Raw genomic sequence first — 25,739 nt, forward strand, 5'->3', positions numbered from 1 at the left:
TAATAACTAATTTCAAATTGTAGTACATTGTAGTAAGAAAAACTTGATTTTTTCTGGTGTATACTGAGTCATGTAAATTGTATTATTCAAATCTTCCATATTCTATTTTTGTCTGCCACAGTCTGCATGTGATTTTTACCTTTTTACCCTGTCATTCTGTTAATTACACTACATTATTTGGTGCATAGAACATCAGAGCTGTTGAATATTCCTGGTGAATGGTTCATGTTTCCATTTTGCAGTGACCTGTTCATCTCAAAAAAAATTTTTTTTTAATTTCAAAGTCTTTTGTGTCTAATATTAACATTATTACTTTCTTCTGGCCTCTGTTGTTGCTACTGAGTAATGTGCTATCAATTTTTTTAATGTATATTTGCCTGGGTTTTTTTTTTGGCTATTTCGTTATTTTTAGTCTTTCAGAATTATTAGATTTTAAGTATGCCTGTTATGAACAGTATATGGCTGAGCTTTTCTGACTGATATATGAGTCTATTTTTAAATTCATGGATTTAGTATATATGCATTTAGAATATATATTATATATACTGATGCCATATATGACTGTATGCTATATCTACTTTCATCTCTATTATATATGTAGATAGTGATATAGTTTGATAGGCAGTCTTTTAAGCAGTTTACATATATTAACACATTTAATCCTCACAATACCCCATTGATATAAGTACCATTAATATTCCCACTTTACAAATGAGGGAACTGAGGCACAGAAATATTGTGACTTACCCCAGTTGACATAAGGATTGTGGAAAACAAATTGAACATTACAGAGGAGATAATCCTGGAAATTCTAAGAGGCAGGCAGGGTCAAAAGATGGAAAGCATTCTTGTGAGACCAGGGTTTTTAGCTCCTAGTAATCAAGAAATCAAGCGAATAGGTGGTACCATCCAGCTGATGAAAGATAGAGCTGAGATTTCAACCAGCAATTTAGCTCCAGAGTCTGTGCTCATAGCTATCATGCAAAGTGCCTTTCATAGGACCTAGTTTTCTTTTTTTTTTTCCTTTTGGTTATGTTTAAGCCTTTAAGACTTCCCAGAGTGATCACGTTACCTTCTCTTTCAAATTGCCTCTTCTATGTACAGGTTCAGGGAACCTCTTGGTGCTGTTGACTCTTCAGTCTGTTAACTCTCTTGGAGGACTTTGTCCTTCTGCATTTCATCATTTTTGTTCCCCAGCTCATCTTTAGAGATACCAGTTTTTCTGTGAGAATCCCCTGGGTATAGGGTGTATCCTTCAAGAGCTATTTTGCTTTTGCTACACCGGAGACATCACCATACCTGGACCAACTTTTCAGTCATTTAATCACTTTGGAGGTCATTTACCATCACAGTTCCTGGATTGTCTGCAAATTTTGGTGGTGGTGGTGGTGGTGGTGGTTTAGTCAATACATGTCCGATTCTTTGCAACCCATGAACTGTAGCCCGACAGGTTCCTGTGTCCATGGCATTTCCCGGGCAAGAATATTGGAGTAGGTTGCCATTTCCTTGTCCAGGGGACCTTCCCAATCCAAGGATCGAACCCGCGTTTCCTGAATTGCAAGCGGATTCTTTACTAAGTCACCGGGGAAGCCCCTCTGCAAATTTACACCTCTGAATTTGAGGTAAAAACAAACCTGGAGATTTTGTTTCTCAAATGGACATTTTTCCCACCCAGGCAGAGACATACAAATAAGTTTTTATGTCTGTGCCAGTGGACTGATATTTTTCCTAAATGCTCTTACAGTGAGAGTACAACCCTTTAAAAACTGCTTTACTGAGATTCTGGGACCTAATCCCAGTTTGCAGCAGCCTCTCACATCCTTGCCACACTATCCTATTTCTTACTGACATGCTTGGCCCTTCCCTTCTTTCTTACCAGTTCACTCACATATTTAAAATAATTTTTGCTATATTTCATCAAGCATTTCTATGTGGCAGGAGAACTTTCAGATTATCTTTTCCTCTCATGAGAATTGGAAGTCCCATTTCACCTTTTTAAAAATATGATATTAATTATTTTCTCTTGATAAGAATAATGAAAAATTTGAGACATGTTAAAGAGTTAGGAGGAAAATGTAAACTACTCATGATACCACTACCTGGAAGTGATCACTGTTTATTGCTTCCATTTTTTATTCTTATATGTGTCCAGATGCATGTAGTTATATGTATGTTTACATCTGTTCATGTATGTTTGTCTGTTTACTACTTTTTCCACCTGTATTATATTTTTATTGTATCATTAAAATTCATTAAATTAAAAAAAACAAAAATAAAATTCATTAAATTTACTTTTCTGTACCCCATGAGCTAGAAATAACAAAGGGAGTACTTACTCTAAGAGCCCTACAATCCTAACTGATAGATGCCTTACATTTAAAGCAAGACAGAGTTGTGTCTCTCCAGTAGAGCTGATTTTCACTGACTATTCTAAATAAGCTGATTATATTGTCTGGTCTCCAATTTGCTGCACCTAAATCTTAGATGCCCCCTCCCTCCATTGTAGTTTTCTTGTTAGAAAATTGCTCTCTTAGTGAAGCTTGGAATTCTGAAGTGGTCACCCAACACAGTTGCTATCTAAGGGCTAGGAGAGAATAGAATTTAACTGCAGGTTTCTCCAGAGCCCAGGGTATAAAGATGGTTAGAAACCAAGGTTGGGGAATCACAAGCATGCGTGGTGGAATGGCATTCCTCTTCTCTCTTTCTAAAAGCAGTCTGGCTTCAGGAGAATGGGCGTTGTGTTTCCAGTAGTCTTGCAAATGCAGGTCTAACTTTGGCACAGCCTTTCCATCTGCCCACCAGTATCCATGCCCCAGTTGACACAAGGATTGTGGAAAGCAGATGGAACATTGCAAAGGAGATAATCCTGGAAATTCAAACAGGCAGACAGGGTCAAAGAATGGAAAGCATTCTTGGGAGGCCAGCATTTCCAGCTCACAGTAATCAAGAAATCAACTCAAACCCTTGAAGCCTGACAAACCCTTGAAGGCTGACAAAATGTGCATTTCCTATAAGTTACTCCTTGGCCCTCCCCAGTTAAGTCACCACTATATATATATATACTGTCTCAGCCAAATGGATTTGAGTTCCAAATTATGTTCTTGAAACTCAGATTAGTTCCAAGTTCAGATCAGTCGCTCAGTCGTGTTCGACTCTTTGCGACTTCATGGATTGCAACATGCCAGGCCTCCCTGTCCATCACCAACTCCCAGAGTTTACCCAAACTCATGCCCATTGAGTCGATGATGCCATCTAACCATCTCATCCTCTGTAATCCCCTTCTCCTCCTGCCTTCAGTCTTTTCCAGCATCAGGGTATTTTCCAATGAATCAGCTCTTCACATCAGGTGGCCAAAGTATTGGAGTTTCAGCTTCAACATTAGTCCTTCCAATGAACCCTCAGGACTGATCTCCTTTAGGATGGACTGGTTGGATCTCCTTGCAGTCCAAGGGACTCTCAAGAGTCTTCTCCAACACCACAGTTCAAAAGCATCAAGTCTTCTGCGCTCAGCTTTCTTTATGGTCCAACTCTCACATCCATACATGACTACTGGAAAAACTATAGCCTTGACTAGACGGACCTTTGTTGGCAAAGTAACGTCTCTGCTTTTTAATATGCCGTCTGGATTGGTCATAACTTTGCTTCCAAGAAGAAAGCGTCTCTTAATTTCATGGCTGCAGTCACCATCTGCAGTGATTTTGGAGCCCAAAACCATAAAGTCAGCCACTGTTTCCACTGTTTCCCCATCTGTTTGCCATGAAGTGATGGGACCAGATGCCATGATCTTCGTTTTCTGAATGTGGAGCTTTAAGCCAAATTTTTCACTCTCCTCTTTCACTCTCATCAAGAGGCTCTTTAGTTCTGCTTTACTTTCTGCCATAAGGGTGATGTCATCTGCATATCTGAGGGTATTGATATTTCTCCTGGTAATGTTGATTCCAGCTTGTGCTTCATCAAGCCCAGCGTTTCTCATGATGTACTCTGCATATAAGTTAAATAAGCAGGGTGACAATATACAGCCTTGACCTACTCCTTTTCCTATTTGGAACCAGTCTGTTGTTCCATGTCCAGTTCTAACTGTTGCTTCCTGACCTGCATACAGATTTCTCAAGAGGCAGGTCACATGGTCTGGTATTCCCATCTCTTTCAGAATTGTCCACAGTTTATTGTAATCCACACAGTCAAAGGCATTGGCATAGTCAATAAAGCAGAAACAGATGTTTTTCTGGAACTCTCTTGCTTTTTCAATGATCCGGCGGATGTTGGCAATTTGATCTCTGGTTCCTCTCCCTTTTCTAAAACCAGATTGAATATCTGGAAGTTCACAGTTCACGTATTGCTGAAGCCTGGCTTGAAGAATTTTGAGCATTACTTTACTAGCGTGTGAGATGAGTGCAATTGTGTGGTAGTTTGACCATTCCTTGGCATTGGTTTTCTTTGGGATTGGAATGAAAACTGACCTTTTCCAGTCCTGTGGCCACTGTTGAGTTTTCCAAATTTGCTGGCATATTGAGTGCAGCACTTTAACAGCATCATCTTTTAGGATTTGAAATAGCTCAACTGGAATTCCATCACCTCCACTAGCTTTGTTCATAGTGATGCTTCCTAAGGCCTGCTTGACTTCACATTCCAGGATGTCTGGCTCTAGGTGAATGATCACACCATCGTGATTATCTGGGTTTTGAAGATCTTTTTTGTACAGTTCTTCTGTATATTCTTGCCACCTCTTCTTAATATCTTCTGCTTCTGTTAGGTCCATACCATTTCTGTCCTTTATTGAGCCCATCTTTGCATGAATTGTTCCCTTGGTATCTCTAATTTTCTTGAAGAGATCTCTAGTCTTTCCCATTCTATTGTTTTCCTCTATTTCTTTGCATTGATCAATGAGGAAGGCTTTCTTATCTCTCCTTGCTATTCTCTGGAACTCTGCATTCAAATGGATATATCTTTCCTTTTCTCCTTCGCTTTTCGCTTCTCTTCTTTTCACAGCTATTTGTAAGGCCTCCTCAGACAGCCATTTTGCTTTTTTGTGTTTCTTTTTCTTGGGGATGGTGTTGATCCCTGTCTCCTGTACAATGTCATGAACCTCCATCCATAGTTCATCAGGCACTCTGTCTAACAGATATAGTCCCTTAAATCTATTTCTCACTTCCACTATATAATTGTAAGGGATTTGATTTAGGTCATACCTGAATGGTTTAGTGGTTTTCCTACTTTCTTCAATTTAAGCCTGAATTTGGCAATAAGGAGCTCATGATCTGAGCCACAGTCAGCTCCTGGTCTTGTTTTTGCTGACTGTATAGAGCTTCTCCATTTTTGGCTGCAAAGAATATAATCAGTTTGATTTCAGTGTTGACCATCTGGTGGTGTCCATGTGTAGAGTCTTCTCTTGTGTTGTTGGAAGATGGTGTTTGCTATGACCACTGCGTTCTCTTGGCAAAACTATGTTAGCCTTGGCCCACTTCATTCTGTATTCCAAGGCCAGATTTGCCTGTTATTCCTGGTGTTGCTTGAGTTCCTACTTTTGCATTCTAGTCTCCTGTAATGAAAAGGACATCTTTTCTGGGTGTTAGTTCTAAAAGATCTTCTAAGTCTTCATAGAACCATTCAACTTCAGTTTCTTCAGCATTACTGGTTGGGGCATAGACTTGGATTACCGTGATATTGAATGGTTTGCCTTGGAAATAAACAGAGATCATTCTGTTGTTTTTGAGATTGCATCCAAGTACTACATTTCAGACTCTTTTGTTGACCATGATGGTTACTCCATTTCTTCTAAGGGATTCTTGCTCACAGTAGTAGATATAATGGCCATCTGAGTTAAATTCACCCATTCTGGTTCATTTTAATTCGCTGATTCCTAAAATGTTGACATGCACTCTTGCCATCTCGTTTGACCACTTCCAATTAGCCTTGATTCATGGACCTAACATTCCAGGTTCCTATGCAATATTGCTCTTTACAGCATTCATGATGGACCTTGCTTCCATCACCAGTCATGTCCACGACTGGGTGTTGTTTTTGCTTTGGCTCCGTCTCTTCATTCTTTCTGGAGTTATTTCTCCACTGATCTCCAGTAGCATATTGGGCACCTACTGACCCGGGAAGTTCATCTTTCAATGTACTATCTTTTTGCCTTTTCATACTGTTCATGGGGTTCTCAAGGCAAGAATACTGAAGAGGTTTGCCATTCCCTTCTCCAGTGGACCACATTTTGTTAGAACTCTCCACCATGACTTGTCCATATTGGGTGGTCCTACACGGCGTGGCTTAGTTTCATTGAGTTAGACAAGGCTGTGGTCCGTGTGATTAGATTGGTTAGTTTTCTGTGATTGTGGTTTCAATCTGTCTGCCCTCTCTCAGTGCCTACCATCTTACTGGGGTTTCTCTGACCTTGTACATGGGGTATCTCCTCTCAGCTGCTCACCACTCCAGTGCCGCTCATTTATAATAGAAACAATGGTCTTAAAATCCAGCACTTTGGATTTACAGCAGCCAGAATTTTTTAGAGGAAAAGGAATTTGAAGTTTCAAAAGACTCTTTCCCCTCAAAAGATCAATGCACAAAGTTTATGTTTTAAACAAGGTATTAGAAAGAAATGAGAAGAGTAACAAAAAGGCTCTACTTCCTGCAGATTAAAGATTGCTGAGATTTTGTCAAATATATCTTTTTTATTTAAAAAAAGATATAAAAAGATTTAGATGCTAGTGAGTTCTTAAAAGGCGCACAAAAATCTCTGGTAGTGAGCAAAGAGCTGTCAGAGGGCTTTCGTGCAAAATCAGGTAGTTGGAGAGTGGTTGCAAGGACATGATGACCCTGGAGCAGATGGAATGCCTCTCTCCAGGGGTGTCAGCATGGGCTAAATGCCTCCTCTGAGGGCAAGAAGGATGCTGAAGAAGTCTGGAGATGACATGATGGTGAGAGGAACTGCCCCCCTGCCAAAAAAAAAAAAACCACGCTGAAATGACTGAGTTTACCTGGAGCTGAACTTGATTGCTTTTCTGCTGTTGGGTGGAATTGAAAACTGAAATGTAATTTTATCACAGAAAAATAAGGTTCAGTCACTTACGTGTTAAGAGTTTTGTGGCCTATGAAAATCTTGCCCACCAAACTCTGAGAAGCAACATGAGAAAATTTGTTATAAGTCTATAGGTAAGTGTCTCAAGGAATCCAAGAGAAAAACGTGTGAGCTAGGTTCATAAAAGACTATAACCAAGTATTGGAAACTCTCTTCTCGGCTCTCATTGCTGCTTCTTTATGCACACCTGTTTCTGTCTTCTCTGAGGATCAACTGTCTGTACTCCCCCATCCATATGCCAGAATATAGTGGCGTCGAGATCCTAAATTATGTGACACAGTTCTAGCCACATACAGATTCTAACTTTGTCTCTTAGTCTCAATTCCAAATTCTTACACAAGAATCTGATTGGCCCACTTTAATCCCATGTCTGTCTCCCTCAGTTGAATTGGCAGTGACCTGAAAAGCCATGGCCTACGGCACAAACATGACTGCTGTGGTCCTCATCCTGTTCCAGGGCATGGTCCTCAGGGAGTTGGAAATGGCCATGAGCTGGGAAGACAAGATGATGATTCATTCACTGTGAGGCTTATGTCTTGCTTCTGCCATTTAAAATGTAGGAGGAATAATATCTATAAATCCCTACTTCTAAATGAAGACAAAGAGAACTAGCATTATTAAACTTCTGTCCCAGATACTAGACACTGTAGTAAAGTTAACCAGGTTATCCTAACTCGTCCTATAAACAACCTAAGATATGGGCATTTTAATTTCCGTCTTTACAAATAAGGAGATTGGTGTTTACAGAGGTTAAATCTCGGCGCTTGTAAGGGGCAGAGCTCAGATCGGAACCCAGACAGAAGCAGCGCTGCAGCAGAGGAGAGAGCTATTAAGATTGAGATAATGTCTGAAAGCAGCACACTACATTCTCAGCCATGAGTAAATTGCCTGGGACAGGATCTTGCATAGAGCAAGTGCTCAGAATTAAAAGTCTCATTAATAAGAGCACCTGACTCTTCAATTACAGTGGCAGTCTTACCATCATGAAGTGTTTGGCTCACATTAATCCACCAAACACCTCTACGAAGTGGGCACCCATCTGCTTTAAGGGGTTTCTGCCAAGACACGTTATATGAAAAATGAAAAAGGAGATTAAAACAGCTGCCTATACCAATTTTAACAGTGATTGACCTTCAGCCACCGTTTGGTGCGATGGATCAGAGAGCTTTTAAAGCTTCCTGTGCTGCTTCATGTTGAGGTGTGAATTTGTCAGCTTAGGGGCCTGTTGTCATAGTGTCTTTAGAATCTTCCATGTGCTCTGATCTTCTGACCTCCCAAAGCTAAATATAACTCTTTATGATTGGTGCTGAGCTCACACAAAGTCCAGACTGTAAATGTTTGCCAAATGAAATATTTGTCAACAGGTAATGATTAATCACCTACTGTATTCTCAGCCCTGAGAATATTAAATCTCTAAGACACAATCTATGCCTCTGAGAGGCACAATTTTTTCTGTGCAGTCAAAAACCCAAGAGCTTAGTAATTAGGGAAATGCAACTCTAAACCACCTTGAGATCTGTCTTCATACTCACCAGGTTAGCTATAGTCAAGACAGAGGGGCAAGATGTGGAGAAATCATAATCCTCGCACACTGCTGGGGGGAACGTGAAATGGTGCAGCCGCTATGGAAACAGTGTGGCAGTCTTTTTAATAAGTTAAACATAGAATTATCATATGACCCAGCAATTCCATTCCTGGGTGTATACCCAAAAGAATTGAAAACAGGTGTTCAAACAAGAGTTCATACGCAAGTATTCACAGCAGCGCTATTCACAATAGCCAAAATGTAGAGACAACCCAAATGTCCATCAGCTGATGAGTGGATGAACAAAATGGGGTATATCTGTATGTGTGTGTGTGTGTTCAGTCTTGTCCAACTCTTTGTGACCCCATGGACTGTAGCCCGCCAGGCTTCTCTGTCTATGGAATTTTTCACGCAAGAATACTGGAGTGGGTTGCCATTTCCTCCTCCAGGGAATCTTCCCAAATAAAGGACAGAACCCGTGTCTCTTGAGTCTCCTGCACTGGCAGGCAGATTCTTTTCCACTGCACCACCTGGGGAGCCTAGCATATCTGTACAATGGAATACTATTTAGTAATAAGTGATTAAGTGCTGATGAAACATTGGATCAATACTAAATGGAAGAAGCCAGACCTGAAAGACCACACATATCATATGATCCCATATTTATGAAAAGTCTAGGTTTCTCTATGTATGTAATATATGCGTGCATGCTAAGTCACTTCAGTCATGTCCAGCTCTTTGCAATCCTATGGACTGTAGCCCTCCAGGCTTCTCTGTCCATGGGATTTTCCAGGCAAGAATACTGGAGTTGATTGCCATTTCCTTATCTAATATGTAATATATATTTACATATAAATAACTGTAAGAGCTATGACCAGAGATGAGCATATCAATATGAAATGCCTTGTGATTCCAACTGGCATTCTGTCAGATGGCCTTTCTTCTAAGAGGTGGAGTGAAAACGTACTAGCCTGGGAGCAGCTATTGGAAATTGGCCCATCTGGTTTCCTAACTGAGTTCAGAAAGCAAATACCACCGGATTCATATACTGATCTATCAGTATCCTCATTGCTGAGTATATATAAATCATATAAGACCCTAAAACTATATATTTATGTATTAAACTTTTGGTTACACTTCCCACTGTTTTTCCCCCCTATTGTGTTTTTTAATTGGTGTTACTGTGGCTCATGTTCAGGGTATTATACTCTGAATCCATCCCCTTCCAAGAAGTTTTGTAAAATCATGTTCATCTATCTAAAAGTTGTACAGTTGTAAAGTTCTTTTTACCTGTTTAAAAATTATTGAGATAGAGTTGACTTGTAACATTGTATTAGTTTTCAGCGTACAACATGATTATTTGGGCTTCCCCAGTGGCTCAGCAGTAAAGAATCTGTCTGCAATGCAGGAGACATGGGTTCGATCCCTGGGTCAAAAGATCCCCTGGAGGAAGGCATGGCAACCCTTCCCCCGTATTCTTGCCTGGAGAATCCCATAGACAGAGGAGCCTGGGGGGCTACAGTCCATAGGGTTGCAAAGAGTCAGACACGACTGAAGCAACTGAGCATAATGGCACAGCACATAATTATTTGATTTCTATATATGTAAGTATTAGGAAATGATCACCTCAATAAGTCTAGTTAATATCCTTCACCACACATAGCTACAATTTTTTTGTGTGTAACAAGTACTTTTAAGATCTTCTCTCTTGACAACTTTTAAATATACAGTATTGTTAACTGTAGCCCCTGTGCTGTACATCCCCAGGACTTATTTTATAACCGGAAGTTTGTACTTTTGACCACTTTTACCCATCACACTCACTCCCTGCCCCCCATCCACCTCTGGCAACCACCAATCTGCTCTCAGTATCTATGAGCCATTTTATTTATTTATTTATTTTATTCTTCATATTAGTGAAGTTCTTTTTACCCCTTTAAAAATTATTGAAATATAATTGACGTAACATTATATTAGTGTTCAGTGTACAACTTAATTATTTGGGCATCCCCAGTGGCTCCATGTGGAGAAGGCAATGGCACCCCACTCCAGTACTCTTGCCTGGAAAATCCCATGGATGGAGGAGCCTGGTAGGCTGCAGTCTATGGGGTCGCTGAGTCAGACATGACAGTGACTTCACTTTCACTTTTCACTTTCATGCATTGGAGAAGGAAATGGCAACCCACTCCAACTTTCTTGCCTGGAGAATCCCAGGGACGGCGGAGCCTTGTAGGTTGCTGTCTATGGGGTCACACAGAGTCAGACACAACTGATGCAACTTAGCAGCAGTAGCAGCAGTGGCTCCATGGGCTTTCCTTATAGCTCAGTTGGTAAATAATCTGCCCACAGTGCAGGAGACTTGAGTTCAATTCCTGGGTTGGGAAGATCCCCTGGAAAAAGAAATGGCAACCCACTCTAGTATACTTGCCTGGAGAATCCCATGGATAGAGGAGCATGGCAGGCTACAGTCCATGGGGTCGCAAGAGTTGGACACGACTTAGTGATCAAATCACCACCACCAGTGGCTCCATAGTGAGATACTATGAAATTTGTCTTTCTCTATCTGACTTATTTCGAGTAGCATAATGCCCTCGGGGTCTATCCATGTTGTCACAGATGGCAAAGTTTCCCTTTTCGTGGTTGAATAATATTCCATTGTGTGTATATGTGTATGGCATTTTCTTTTCCCATTCATCTATTGGTGAATACCTCGATTGCCTCTACGTCTTATCTACTACAAATAATGTTACAATGAACATGAGGGTTCATATATCTTTTCACATTAGTGTTTTTATTTCCTTCACATAAATAGCCCCAAATGGAGTTGCAGGGCCATATGATAGTTCTATTTTTAATTTTTAAAGGAACTTGCATGCTGTTTTCCTCAGTGGCTGCACCATTTTACATTTCCACCCACACAGCACAAAAGTTCCTTTTTCTCCACATCTTCTCCAACATTTGCTTTTTCTTCTTTTTCTTAACAATAGTACCTTGCACTGATCTGTATTTAAAAATTACCCTAAATGTTGAAATATGTACATTTTGGGGTGTCTTCCCAGTTTAATGGGCTTCTGTGGTAGCTCAGCTGATAAAGAATCCACCTGCAGTGCAGGAGACCCTGGTTCAATTCCTGGGTTGTTAAGATCCCCTGGAGAAGGGATAAGCCACCCACTCCAGTATTCTTGCCTGGAGAATACCCATGGACAAAGGAGCCTGCGGGCTACAGTCCATGGGGTCCCAAAGAGTCAGACATGACTCAGTGACTCTAAATGTTGAAATAGGTACATTTTGGGGTGTCTTCCCAGTTTAATACTCCCATTTCATTGAGAGCATCTCTATCTCCATGAGACAGCCATGTTCAGGATTGATGACCCTGCTTTGCTGGTGCCATGAATAGATACCTAACCTGAGGTGAGGCAATCAGACCAGAGTGGGACTTGGGGATGACTGACTATGCCTTTTAGCTGGAAAGAGGGTTATGGGAAATGAAGAGCAGAAACTGCTATCACGGAAAACCATTCTCATCCACATACCAGGAAAAACAAAGAAAGTAGATATTTATAGAGAAGAACTGATTTTTGAATTGATGTGAATAACTAAGGAAAAAGGGGGGGGAAACAGTCTGGCTAGAGAGAGAAAGAGCTCCCTTTCTAGGCAGGGAATGTGAAAGACACAGAGAGAGAAAAAATGATAGTTCTTGTTAGTATTCTAGTTCCTTGTTCTTGGTTTTCATGATGTCCATTCCTGTCCTTGGGTTCTGTGAGACACCCTGAATTTTTGCATGATGTCCATTCCTGTCCTTGGGTTCTGTGAGACACCCTGACTTTTTGTATAAAGTTCTCCTGATTTTTTTTTCTTTTTTGCCTAAGATAGCTTGAATGAGTGTATTGACTAAGACTACTAGAACTACTTCTCCATCTTGTTTTGAGCCCTTGAACAAACAAATAAACTTTGACTCTTTCTGAATTAAACACATTTAAGGGCATTTATATCTGTAATCATCTAATCCAAACCATTCATTTTATACAACAAAACATTGGTGTCCAAGGAAGTGAAATCCCCTGCTCAAGGTCTCACAGTTAGGAGATGGCAGAGCCAGAAACAAAACCAAGGTCTTTGAATATCAGCCTAGTGTTCTTTCTGCTAAACAAGGCTACCTTTTCATGAAAACATTTAGCACCATGCTTGGGGCAAAGAACGCCTGCTCCCTATTCTGAATGATCACTGGCGTAGTCAGTTGGTCCAGGCTGAACATTTGAAGTATCCCAGACCTCTGGAGTGAGCTATGAGCTCCAGCTACTGGCGCAGAGATGAGCTCCTGCCCGAAGGAGAGATACCTAGGGACTTTTCAGGGAGAATAATCAGATACTTAGATAAAAAGGGATGATCTGAATCTCCATTTTCTGAGCTCCAATACACTAGGGATCATGTGAGCTTAGTGCTTCTAGGGATTTTCTTTTTAGCACGAGAAGACATACAGCTCTGAAAAACAAAGCCAGCTCAGAGGAAAAGAGAACCAAGAGATGAAAAGAGACAGATGCCCAATGACTTTATTTGAGTAGCTAGAGTCAACCCGGCCAAAGTTTTCAACTCCTAAATTCCCAGTTACCTTACCCAGTGTGTTTCCTCTCTGCTGAAGCTGGTTTGGCTTTGCTGGTGCCTACAGCCAAGTAAGTTAGAATACCAAACTGTTGACTGCTAACCACAGTTTAATTTTATATACTTTGCTTCTTATTGTCTCATACTACAGAGAGGATACATCTTCGGGTCATTATGAAGGGAAGTTAACCTTTGTGATTTAAAATTTAATTCATATGAGTTATTGAGACATCCCTGGTAGTCCAGTGCTCCCTAGTCAGGGAACTAAGAGCCTGCATGCCACACAACATGCCAAAATCAACCAACAAATGAGTTATTGAGGCTACACTAAGAACAAGAGTGACAAGTGAACACAACTGTATATGTGCGTTTTAAAAATTGAGGTATCGTTGCTTTTTAATAGTACACGTCACAGATGCATAACATAGTGATTCACCATTTTTAAAGGTTATACTCCATTTAGAGTTCTTATACAATGTTGACTATATTCCCTGTGCTGTACAATGCATACTTATAGCTTACTTATTTTATACATGGTAAGCTGTACCTCTTAGCCCCCTATCTCTATCTTGCCCCTCCACTCTTTCCTCTGCCCACTGATGGTAGCCACTAATTTGTTCTCTTATCTGTGAGTCTGTTTCTTTTGTGTTATGTTGACTAGCTTGTTTATTTTTTAGCTTCCACATATAAATAATATCATTACAGTATTTGTCTTTGTCTGACTTATCTCACTAAGAATAATACCCACGAGGCTCATCCGTGTTGCTACAAATGGCAAAATTTCATTCTTTTTTCTGGTTGAGTAGTAGTCCATCATCTTTATCCATTCATGTGTTGAGGGACACTTAGGTTGCTTTCATATCTTGGCAATTGTAAATAATGCTGCTATGAACATTGGGGTGCTTGTGGTTTTTTCTTGAATTAGTGTTTTTGTTTCCTTCAGATATATATGCAGGCGTGGAGTGCTAGGTCATATGGTAGTTCTGGTTTTAGTGTTTTTGAAGAACTTCCATAATGTCGGTGACTGCACCAATTTACTTTCCTGCCAGCAGTATTCTAGGGTTCCCTTTTCTCCACATCCTCACCAACATTTGTTATTTGTAGACTTTTTAATGGTAACCATTCTGATGGATGTGAGGTGATATCTCATTGTGGTTTTGATTGGCATTCCTCTGATGATATATGATATTGAGCAGTTTTTCATGTGCCTGTTGGCCATCTGTATGTCTTTTTTAAAATTTTATTTATCCAGCTGTGTTGAGTCTTGTGGTACACGGGCTCGTTGTTGCAGCACATGGGCTCAGTTGCCCCATGGCATGTGGGATCTTAGTTCCCTGCAGGCATGTGCATGCTCAACCATATCTGACTCTGCACTCCAAGGACTGTAGCCCACCAGGCTCCTCTGTCTATGGGGATTCTCCAGGCAAGAATACTGGAGAATGGGTTACCATTTCCTCCTCCAGGGGATCTTCCTGACCCAGGGATTGAATCTGAATCTCCTATGTCTCCTGCATTACAAGTGGATTCTTTACTGCTGAGCCACCAGGGAAACCCTTATTTCCCTGACCAGAGATCAAACCCTTCCCCCTTGCACTGCGAGGTGGATTCTTAACCACTGGACCACCAGGGAAGTCCCTATCTGTATGTCTTATTTGCAAAAATATCTATTCAGGTCTTCTGTCCATTTTTAGATCAGGTTGTTTTTCAATGTTAGGTTGTATGAGTTGTTTATATATTTGGGTTATATGTATTGGTCATATCATTTGCAAATACTATCTCCTACTCAGTAGATTGTCTTTTCATTTTGTCAATGGATTCCTTTGCTGTGCAAGTGGTTTTATGTTTAATTAGGTCCCATTTTTTAAATTTTGATTTTATTTCCTTTGCCTTACGTGACAAGTTGAAAAACACTGCTACAAATTATGTCAAAGAGTGTTATACCTATGTCTCCTTCTAGGCATTTCATGGTTTCTGATCTCACATTTAGATCTGTAACCCATTTTTAGTTTATTTTTGTATATGTTGTTAGAAACTATTCTAACTTTGTTCTTTTATGTGTACAAGTCCAGTTTTTCCAGTACCACTTATTGAAGAGACTGTCTTTTCTCCATTGTATGTTCTTGCCTCCTTTCTTATAACTTAATTGACCAAAAGTATGTGGGTTGAACACAGTATATCTTTCCATCTGCTTGTGTCATCTTCAATTTCTTTCATTAGTGTCTTACAGTTTTCCAAGTACAGATCTTTTACCTCCTTAGGCAGGTTTATTCTTAGATATTTTATTCTTTTTGATGCAGTTGTAAATGAGATTGTTTCCCTAACTTCTCTTTTTGATAATTCTCTGTTAGTGTATAAAAATGCAAAAGATTTCTGTATATTGATTTTGTATCCTAAAACTCTACTCAATTCATTGGTGAGCTCTAGTAGTTCTTTTGGTGGAGTATTTAGGATTTTCCATGTATAGTATCATGTCATCTGCTTTTTGCAATTTGTATTCCTTTTATTTCTTTCTTGTATCATTACTGTAACTAGGACTTCTAATACTACGTTAAATAAAAATGGTAGGGGTGGATATCCTTGTCTTGTTCCTGATCTTAGAAGAAATGCTTTCAGCTTTTCACCATTGAGTATGATGTTAGCTGTGGGCTTGGCATACATGACCTTTATTGTGTTGAGGTATGTTCCCTCTGGGGCTCCCAAGTGGCTCAGTAGTAAAGAACACGCCTGCCAATGCAGGAGACGTGGGTTCAGTCGCTGGGTCAGGAAGATCCCCTGGAGAAGGAAATGGCAACCTACTCCAGTATTCTTGCCTGGGAAATCCCGTGGACAGAGAAGCCTGGAGGGCTACAGTCCATGGGGTTGCAAAAGAGTCAGACACGACTTAGTGACTAAAACAACAATGATTTTCCCTCTATGCCCACTTTCTAGAGAGTTTCTATCATAAATTGATGTACAACTATCAGTTCAGTTCAGTCGCTCAGTGTTGTCCGGCTCTTTGCGACCCCATGAACTGTAGCACACCAGGCCTACCTGTCCATCACCAACTCCTGGAGTCCACCCAAACCCATGTCCATTGAGTCGGTGATGCTGTCCAACCATCTCATCCTCTGTCGTCCCCTTCTCCTCCTGTACAATATAAGTGTGCTTTTGTTTTCCAAGGAAAATGAATAAATTTAAATTTATCCTAAGGTAATACTCCAGTGGTCAGGTATGGATGTGAGAGTTGGACTGTGAAGAAAGCTGAGCACCGAAGAATTGATGCTTTTGAACTGAGGTGTTGGAGAAGACTCTTGAGAATCCCTTGGACTGCAAGGAGATCCAACCAGTCCATTCTAAAGGAGATCAGCCCTGGGTGTTCTTTGGAAGGAATAATGCTAAAGCTGAAACTCCAGTACTTTGGCCACCTCATGCAAAGAGTTGACTCATTGGAAAAGACTATGATGCTGGGAGGGATTGGGGGCAGGAGGAAGAGGGGACGACAGAGGATGAGATGGCTGATGGTATCACTGACTTGATGGACGTGAGTTTGAGTGAACTCTGGGAGTTGGTGATGGACAGGGAGGCCTGGCGTGCTGCGATTCATGGGGTTGCAAAGAGTCAGACATGACTGAGTGACTGAACTGAACTGAACTGAACTGAAGGTAATACTTCTTGGAGTTTTTTTGTTAGGTTCTGGACCCCTTTACACTCACAATTTATTGAGGACTCCAAAGACATTCTGTTTATGTGGGGTATAATTATCAACATTTACTGTATTAAAAGTGGAAGTGAAAATCACCCAGTCATGTCCAACTCTTTATGACCCCATGGACTGTAGCCCACCAGGCTCCTCTGTCCATGGTTTTATTCAAGCAAGAATACTGGAGTGGATTTCCATTTCCTTCTCCAGGGGACCTTCCAGACCCAGGGATTAAACCTGGGTCTCCTGCATTGCAGGCAGATTCTTTACTGTCTGAGCTCCCAGGGAAACCCATTAAAAGTGGAAACTAAGAAGTTTGTTTTTTTTTTTAATTAAAAGTGGAAACTGAGAACTTTCAAAAATATATACTGATTCATTTGCCAATAGCCATGATTAGTGCATTGTACGTTAATATAGATAACATCTTAGTGTTATAATAAAATTAGTTTTGACCCTGCAACCCTTGAAGATGTATTCTAAAGTAAAATGTTAGATTGTTTCAGAATAGGAAAAAGGATAGTGAAGGACAAAACTTGGCAAGTACATTTTATTCGCCTTAGTTTATAATACTTGAGTCTGAAAAGTAGCTCTGTAATGTGTTAAAATCTTAGCAAAGTTTCCCCAATTTTGGTAAGCTTGTTGCCTTGATTTACTGAGTAGTGCCTCAGCCTACAGCCTAAAAGGTTATCATTATCTGCTATGTAACCTACCTGGGTAGCAAAGATTCTGGGTTTTACTAGAATAATTTCCTGTGCTTTATGTTGACTTTTCTATATCCTTGATTATTTAAGGAAGAAAAAGAATCAAGGTTCTTCACTTGTGAAGGAGCATAGACTTTTTTAAAAATCCTGTTACCATCTATGTTTATTTTTCAGTGCTTTATCTTGACTCTAATTAAATAGGTAATCAATTATTGTTTCCTAGGCATCCATGATCCCATCTTAAGTATCCAAATATCTTCTGAAAAGTTTTTTTTATTTTCACTTTCCCAAAAATATTACCTGTAGATGGCAGAGACTTTAAATAGTTATGTTTAATTTATAGCTGCTGCTGCTAAGTAGCTTCAGTCGTGTCCAACTCTGTGTGACCCCATAGACGGCAGCCCACCAGGCTCCCCCGTCCCTGGGATTCTCCAGGCAAGAACACTGGAGTGGGTTACCATTTCCTTCTCCAATGCATGAAAGTGAAAAGTGAAAGTGAAGTCGCTCAGTCGTGTCTGACTCTTCACAACCCCACGGACTGCAGCCCACCAGGCTCCTCCGTCCATGGGATTTTCCAGGCAAAGGTACTGGAGTGGGGTGCCATTGCCTTCTCTGAATTTATAGCTAGTAATCTTCAAATGCTAAAGTTCTGAGGAAGGGGTGCCTACTACTAATACAACCCACAAGGAAATTTGGTTGTTCATTTACCTCAATTATGATTACACATACTCTGGAATCATTTACTCCACCTGATTTTATGTATATCATTCTTTAGAATGATTTTTCTTGGCTTCTGTTTTTTCCATTCCTGCTGTCTGTTGAATTGGTGGGCTTTCTTTGGTCCCCATTTTCCAGTCTATCTGTTTGGAAGTTTCTCTTTATGGCAGAACCTGCTAGATGTCTCTGCCATAGCCATTTTCCCTTTTTTCCTTAGCAATAAAACTGGAAAATAAACCTTGCTGAGAAACTGCATTTCTGAGTTTCTCTCATAGATAGAAGGGACACAGTATGTGAGAAGTTGGTTGCTTGGAACATCTGGGAAGGCTCATTGAAAGGGTAATGACAGGGGCTTCCCTGGTGGTCCACTGGTTGGGAATCTGCCTGCCAATGCAGCAGACATGGGTTTGATCCCTGGTCCGGGAAGATCCCACATGCCACAGGGCAACTGAGCCCATGCACCACAACTACTGAAGTCCCCATGCCGTAGAGCCCACGTTCTGCAACAAGAGAAGTCTCTGCAATGAGAAACCCACACAGCACAACTAGAGAAAGCCAGAACAGCAATGAAGACCCAGCACAGCCGAACGTGAACTAACTAATAAATTTAAAAAGGAAAAGAGGAGTGACAGTTGGCCTATGTCCCTTTATTCTTTCTTCCTTTATCCTGCTTGGAATGTGGGTATGACAACTGGAACTCCAGAAACCATCATGCACCCTGAGGCAACTTTAAGGATGGAAGCTACACCCCCAGGAGAGTAGGGCAGAAAGAGCCTGAGCCCCATTGACAAGGAGTGGCCAAATCTGCCCTTACCTGCCCACCTCCAGGTTTTATTCATATGAAATAAAGACCAATTCTGATCTTATTCTAGTCACTTTAGTCAAGATTTTTATTATTAGCTGAATGCAATTTCTAACTGATTCACCTGAAATTTTTAAACATGTATACTTAATGTAACAAGATCTAAACTTAATCAGTACCTCGATATACATTATAGACCAAGGACCACTACTATCAGAACTTTGGATATGTTGTCATTTCTCACTTTTTAGAAAGCTTCTTGCTGATCTTTGCAGCATCTTCCCCTACCACACACACACTCACATATTTATTTTCTGATTCTTACAAGTTCAACAAGGTATGTACCCTTACCCCATTTTCACAGAAGAAGAAATTGCGGTTCACAGGCATTAGGTAACCTTTTCAAGGTCACATAATTAAAAAGTGGCAAAGTCTTTCTAACACCCAAACTTTTCGATTGTGTCAGAAATCTTGAAAAGTAAAAGTGTTAGTAGCTCAGTTGTGTCCGACTTTGTGATCCCACACACTGTAGCCTGTGAGGCTCCTCTGTCCATGGGATTCTCCAGGCAAGAACCCTGGAGTGGGTAGCCATTCCCTTCTCCAGGGTATCTTCCCAACCCAGGGATCAAACCTGGGTCTCCTGCATTGCAGGCAAATTATTTGCCATCTGAGCCTTCAGGGAAGTCACAAATCTTAGCTGTATTCTTTCATTAACTACTTTGCTGGCATCATAGCTGAGGACAAGCACACCCTCTGACTGGGGGAAGGCTGGAGTAAAGCAAGCTATGCTATTACCCAGATCATCATATCTTACTAAATGGCCATATATAAGAGATCAGTCTGCTAATTTAAGGACAGCAGCTTCTGGTTTAGCCAATTTCCAGGATACAGGACTTTTCCCAGAGGGAAATCTACAGCCTTGTAGGAGTTCTCCAGTAATGCTCTTGGGACACCTTGCTAGAGAATGAGCTAATACAACTAGGTCCTAATAAGCCTCAGCAGACAAACAAAATAAAGGCAGGACTATAATCATGATCAGAAAGGGAAAAGAAAATAATATTAAGACAACCATTTTGCCACCATAAAATCTGTGTTTCTCTTTCAGAGCCACCAAAGAGATATCACTGAAAAGGACGTTTTGTGTGCTGTAAGGAAAGAAGGCAATGAAAACGTTTAGAAGCAAGGAACTTGAGAAACTATTTTAGTTGAGAGTAAGGGCAAGGACGGGGAGTGGCTGAACAAAACAGAATATTGAGGTGTCTTAAATGAATTTAAAAAAATAAAATAGAAATAATTTCTTTTCCTTTGACATATGTAGAGGGAAAATGCTTATCAGATGAATCTGATCAGATAGACATGCTTTGAAGGCAAATGTAGCCAAATTATGTAACCCAGAGCTTCCTCAAGTTCTAGGTGCAAAGCTTTTAGAGGAATAACAAAAAAGAAAAGATTTTGTAGAAATTCAGATGGGCAGATTCAGAAACACAATTTGGAATGAATTTTTCTGGCCAGAGGGCAAGAATGCAGAAGAAAATCCTCCTCAGGTTTATGGAGTATTTGGGTCACAATGACCCATTTATGTAGATTTTTAATTTTTGCTGATTTTTCAATGTAATTTTTTTCCAAACTCCAGTTACAATGAAATGTGAACTTTGACATGGGCTGAACTCAAGAGACTACCCTCTGTTTATCTTCCCCATCCCACTGTCCAGGTGTCACCTCTCTTGAGTGTATTGGGAAGGCACACAGATGGCTCTCATCCCTCTTTTATTTTTAATTGTTTTACAATTGTTTTGTTGGTTTCTGCCTCACAACAATGTGAATCAGCCGTAAGTATACACATATCTCCTCCCTCCTAAGCCTCCTTCCCTCTCATCCCTCTTATGTTGACGTCTTGGGAGTTTTGTCTCCAGATCCTGGGGTCCTCTTGCCTCTCCCATCACTGCTGTGACAAATCACATACCCCTCCACTGACCGTCACCTCCTGGAGCTTGACATCTGCTGGGCCTCTTGATAAAATGCAACTCCCTTGAGTTCACAGGGTGAATGCGGAACCAGCCACACTTCCCGTTCTGCCTTATTCCTCATACTGCATAACCACGAGGCTGTGTGGATGAAGCAGATTTACCAGATGGTAGGGTTAGTTAAATGGACTTACAATGTGGGAGTAAATAAAAGGTACAATTATATATTCAAGTCAGCATTGCTCACACTAGAATAAAAGCCACAGAGGACCTGGGAACAGGGGTGGGTGGAAGAGTTGGCTTGAGTAGGAGAATCTAGGGTGGGTTTTGCAGTTCTGAATCGGGTTCCTGAGAACTCCCAGCCAACGTGGAGTTTGAAGATGCCTTCTCTCCTTAACAACATCTCCAAAAGACAGTGCTTCAACAGGAGAAAAGTCTAGATTCATATATAAGAAGAGAAAGATTTCTCTAAATGCAGTGAAGCCTGCACAACTCTCTGCCCACTACTGGAGCTATGTTTAATTTTCCTTCTACTTCTGAATAATGACCAAAGGCAAAACAGGAAAGGGGACTCAGCAGTCCCTGATGTTCCTTCACTCCTGGGCTACACAAAAGACCTGGCTGAAGTTCTGGAATGACCATTGCCCTGTACTTGGAGCCCATATACATCTCTACATGGGATGCCTCATAGGACTCTCCAAGCAGGAGGGAAGCAGAGTGACTTGTCTTCCTATATAAGAAACTGACTTAGTTGCCTTAAGGAAATCAAGGTCCAAGCAACTTCTGAAGATTCACTTTGCAGGACCAATTTCCACCGCTTTTATGTGATAACCCTTTCCCTTAAAGGTGCAAGACTTCTCTCTCTAAATCTATGGTTCTCAAATAGGGGTGATTTTGGCTTCCAGGGAACATTTAACAATGTCTGGAGACATTTTGGGGGCTTCCCTGATGGCTCAGCGGGTAAAGAATCTGCCTACAATGCAGGAAGTGCAGGTTCGATTCCTGGGTCGGGAAGATTCCCTGAAGGAAGAAATGGCAGCCCATTCCAGTTATTTTTACCTGGAGAATCCCATGGACAGAGGAGCCCGGCAGCCTACAGTCCAAAGTATCACAAAGAGTCAGACACAACTGAGCAATTAAGACATTTTTGGTTGTCACAACGTCAGAGAGGAGTGGGGGAAATGCTGCTGGCATCTAGTGTGTAGATGCCAGGGATGCCACTAAACATCCTACAGTGCAAAAGATAACTCCCTACAAGAAAGAAATATCCAGCTCCAAATACCAGTAGTGCTGCTATCTGCTCCAAATGCTTAGAAAAAAAATGAGATTTCACGTTATCTGTGACCAGAACTCATCATGCTACCGTTCTCATGTCACTCCTGAATTTTACTTTTAAAATTCATCAGCTGATCTTCCTACAAATCATCCCCAAGAAGTAGATTAAGAGTAATCATGGCATTTACTGAGTTCATACTATGTGCCAGGTTCTGGGAAAAGGACTTTATATACTTTATCTCTTTTTTGTCACCATTTTTCAGAAGAGAAAACTGAGGTTCAGGGCAATTAAGTTGTAGATGTACACGAAGCTTAAATTCACTGAGGTGGGAATCAATGCAGAGCTCAAGTTTCTGATCTTTAACTCAATGCCTTTCTATGAAAAACAACAGTGTGCATTCAATTTATTGAACAATTCCTTTATACTCAGAATTCTATTTTTCATCATAAGAATTTTTCATCTTCTGACAAAAAGTATTTGTTAAATACATAAAACTCTGTACTTATGGCCATCCATCACTTGGAGCAAACTTAATAGATGGATTTTGAAACAAACGTATTTGTAAAACTCCCTCCTTTCCCCAAAGAAGAAAACCTATGTCTTTTATATATTTTAGTCTCAAATTTAAAGAATCTCTATTTTGGGGTGTCTGTATTTAAAAGAAAAAAGCAACATTTTGTAATATTCACAATAGCAGATTGAATTTTCTTATGTGCCTGTCTCCTTCTCTGTCCTGTGTATTCCTTTTCTACTGCTGCAGAACAAATTAAAACAAACTTAGCAACTTAAGACAATACCTATTAATTATCTCACAGTTCTGTAAGTCAGAAGTTCTGTAAGTCCGAAATCAGTTATGCAGAGCCGAGGCATAACTGACTTCTCTGCTCAGGCTCTCCCGAGGCTGAAATCATGGAATCAAGTCAGGCTAAATTCTCCTCTGGAGGCTCTGCAGAAAATTTACTTTCAAGCTCACTAAGGTCACTGCAGTTGTAAGACTGAAGTCTCACTTTCTGGCTGATGGTCAGGGATTGACCATCTACACTCCTGTCCAATTAAGCAGCTCCCTCCATCATCAAAGCTGTTAGGAACGAATATCACTTGATGATGAATCTGCTTCATGGTTTGAATCTCCAAGAAAAGCCCAGTCCCCTGTAAGGGCCCATGTGATTACATGAGGCCCACCAAGGACAATCTCCCCATCTTGAGGTCTATTGATTTGACTCCTTAGTTACATGAGCAGAATCTCTCACAGCAGTACCTAGATTCATGTTTGTTTGAATAACTGGGAGAACATCTATCTATAGCAGGAATCTTGGTTTACAAGGAATCTTGAAGGTCATCTTAGAACCCTTCCTAGTTCACAGTCTGTAAACTCCTTGATGGCAAAATCTGGGTCTTGTGCATCTGTCTGGTACTCAAGAGATGCTCCATGAGTGTTCACTGAACTTAATTGTTTTAAAGGGATTGAGAAATTATGGAAGTCATGAAATTGTTACATATAAGCATTAATTTTCAGGTAAGGACAACTCCCATCAGGAAAAAGATCAAATAAGATGCAATACCCAGGTAGCCTTTAGGGTGATCTCTATCATGACCTCTTCCTCCATCAAAAGATTAAGTGGACTTTCTACTTTCACTATGGGAATGCAGCTTTGATTTCATTAAGGGAAGTCAAGGGGAAAAGAATTCCTATCCCAGAAATGGCAAGAGAAACAACTTTCCAGAATCGGATCAATTCTGTTGAGCAAAGGGTGTTTTCAGTGGTTTCAAGGTGTCATGAGCTTCCCTTGCCTAGTCTGCTAGCTCTTTGAGAGTGGAATTACCTATTTATATTAAAAAAAAACTAAGAACTTGGCATCTGGTCCCATCACTTCATGGCAGATAGATGGGGAAACAATGGAAACAGTGGCAGATTTTATTTTCTTGTGTTCCAAAATCACTGCAGATGGTGACTGCAGTCATGAAATTCAAAGATGCTTGTTCCTTGGAAAATAAGCTATGACAAACCTAGACAGCATATTAAAAAGCAGAGACATCACTTTCCCAACAAAGGTCTGTATAGTTAAAGCTATGGTTTTTCCAGTAGTCATGTATGGATTTGAGAGTTGGACCAAAAAGAAAGCTGAGTGTGAAAGAATTGATGCTTTCAAACTGTGGTGCTGGGGAAGGCTCTTGAGAGTCCCTTGGAGATCAAACCAGTTGATCCTAAAGAAACTCAACCCTGAATATTCATTGGAAGGACTGATGCTGAAACTCCAATACTTTGGCCACCTGATGTGAAGAGCTGACTCATTAGAAAAGACCCTAATGCTGAGAAAGATTGAGGGCAGGAGGAGAAGAGGGCGATAGAGGATGAGACGGTTGGATGGCATCACAGAATCAATGGACATGAGTTTCAGAAAACTCCCAGAGATAGTGCAGGCCAGGGAAGCCTGACATGCTGCAGTCCATGGGGTCACAAAGAGTCAGATACTAGCGACTGAACAACAACACATTTATATCCCTAGAACTAGCATGGTGCTTGCTTCAGAAGACCAACTTTAAAGATAAAAGCTGACTGAATGTTTGTATTATGGAATGAATGCTATTTGGCCTGTCTCTGCTAGTAGTTAGTCACTTCCTGTGGGCCAGGGCTCTATCCAAAGCATTTTCTGCAATCCAGCAGTCTGTCTGGTCCCGGCAGCCACTGAACATTCAACAGGTGCAATGGTTGGACCTTGTTTTAAAATGTACTTTCTCCTCTCCTAAATTGGCAGTTGGTCATTTTCGGTTTTACAGTATGAATTTAAGGTGATTACTATTCAATCTAGATTTGTTGTTGTTCAGTCGCTCAGTCGTGTCCGACTCATTGCGACCCCATTGCAGCACACCAGGCTTCCCTGTCTTTTACCATCTCCCGGAGCTTGCTCAAACTCATGTCCATTGAATCGGGGATCCCATCCAACCATCTCGTCCTCTGTTGTCCCCTTCTCCTCATGCCTTCAGTCTAGACTTATGAGGCTTATTTTTAGAAATACTCAGCTTTATGTTAAAGCCAAAAACAAACAAAACCCCCCAAATCCATAAACTTTTATCCTCCTTTCCAAACGGACATTCATTTCAGTGTCTAGTAAATGTATTTATGGAAAACATTTCTTTACATCATTCAGATGACAGAGCTGTGATTTCTGAAAAAGATAAGCTCTGTTTCCCTTTGGTTTTCTCAGCTCCTCCATTTCTAGCCTCAGACAAGGTACACGTTATCTGCAGTTCTGTGAATTTCTCTACACTTCAGTCTCATTGGGAAAAATGCTTTCCCGGCCTTCAAACTCCAGATAAACGCGACCCAGATAACTCCGCTTCACTGTAACCTGCGAGCTGCCGTTTTCGGGCCCGCGCTGTGACGTCACCCGGCTCAC

General features: G+C 40.7%; 1 protein-coding gene across 1 annotated transcript in view; it reads left to right on the plus strand.

The window, feature by feature from the left end:
* Positions 1 to 20,410, plus strand: part of PLEKHA8 (pleckstrin homology domain containing A8) — a 108,890-nt gene extending 88,480 nt beyond the window's left edge. The window contains exon 13 of the mRNA XM_027539438.1: positions 20,207 to 20,410. Coding sequence (XP_027395239.1) covers positions 20,207 to 20,229 — 23 coding nt within the window. The 3' untranslated portion in view covers positions 20,230 to 20,410. The remainder of the gene's footprint in view (positions 1 to 20,206) is intronic.
* Positions 20,411 to 25,739: the final 5,329 nt, after the last annotated feature.

This window comes from Bos indicus x Bos taurus, chromosome 4 (assembly GCF_003369695.1).
Source record: "Bos indicus x Bos taurus breed Angus x Brahman F1 hybrid chromosome 4, Bos_hybrid_MaternalHap_v2.0, whole genome shotgun sequence".
Classification (NCBI taxonomy): domain Eukaryota; kingdom Metazoa; phylum Chordata; class Mammalia; order Artiodactyla; family Bovidae; genus Bos; species Bos indicus x Bos taurus.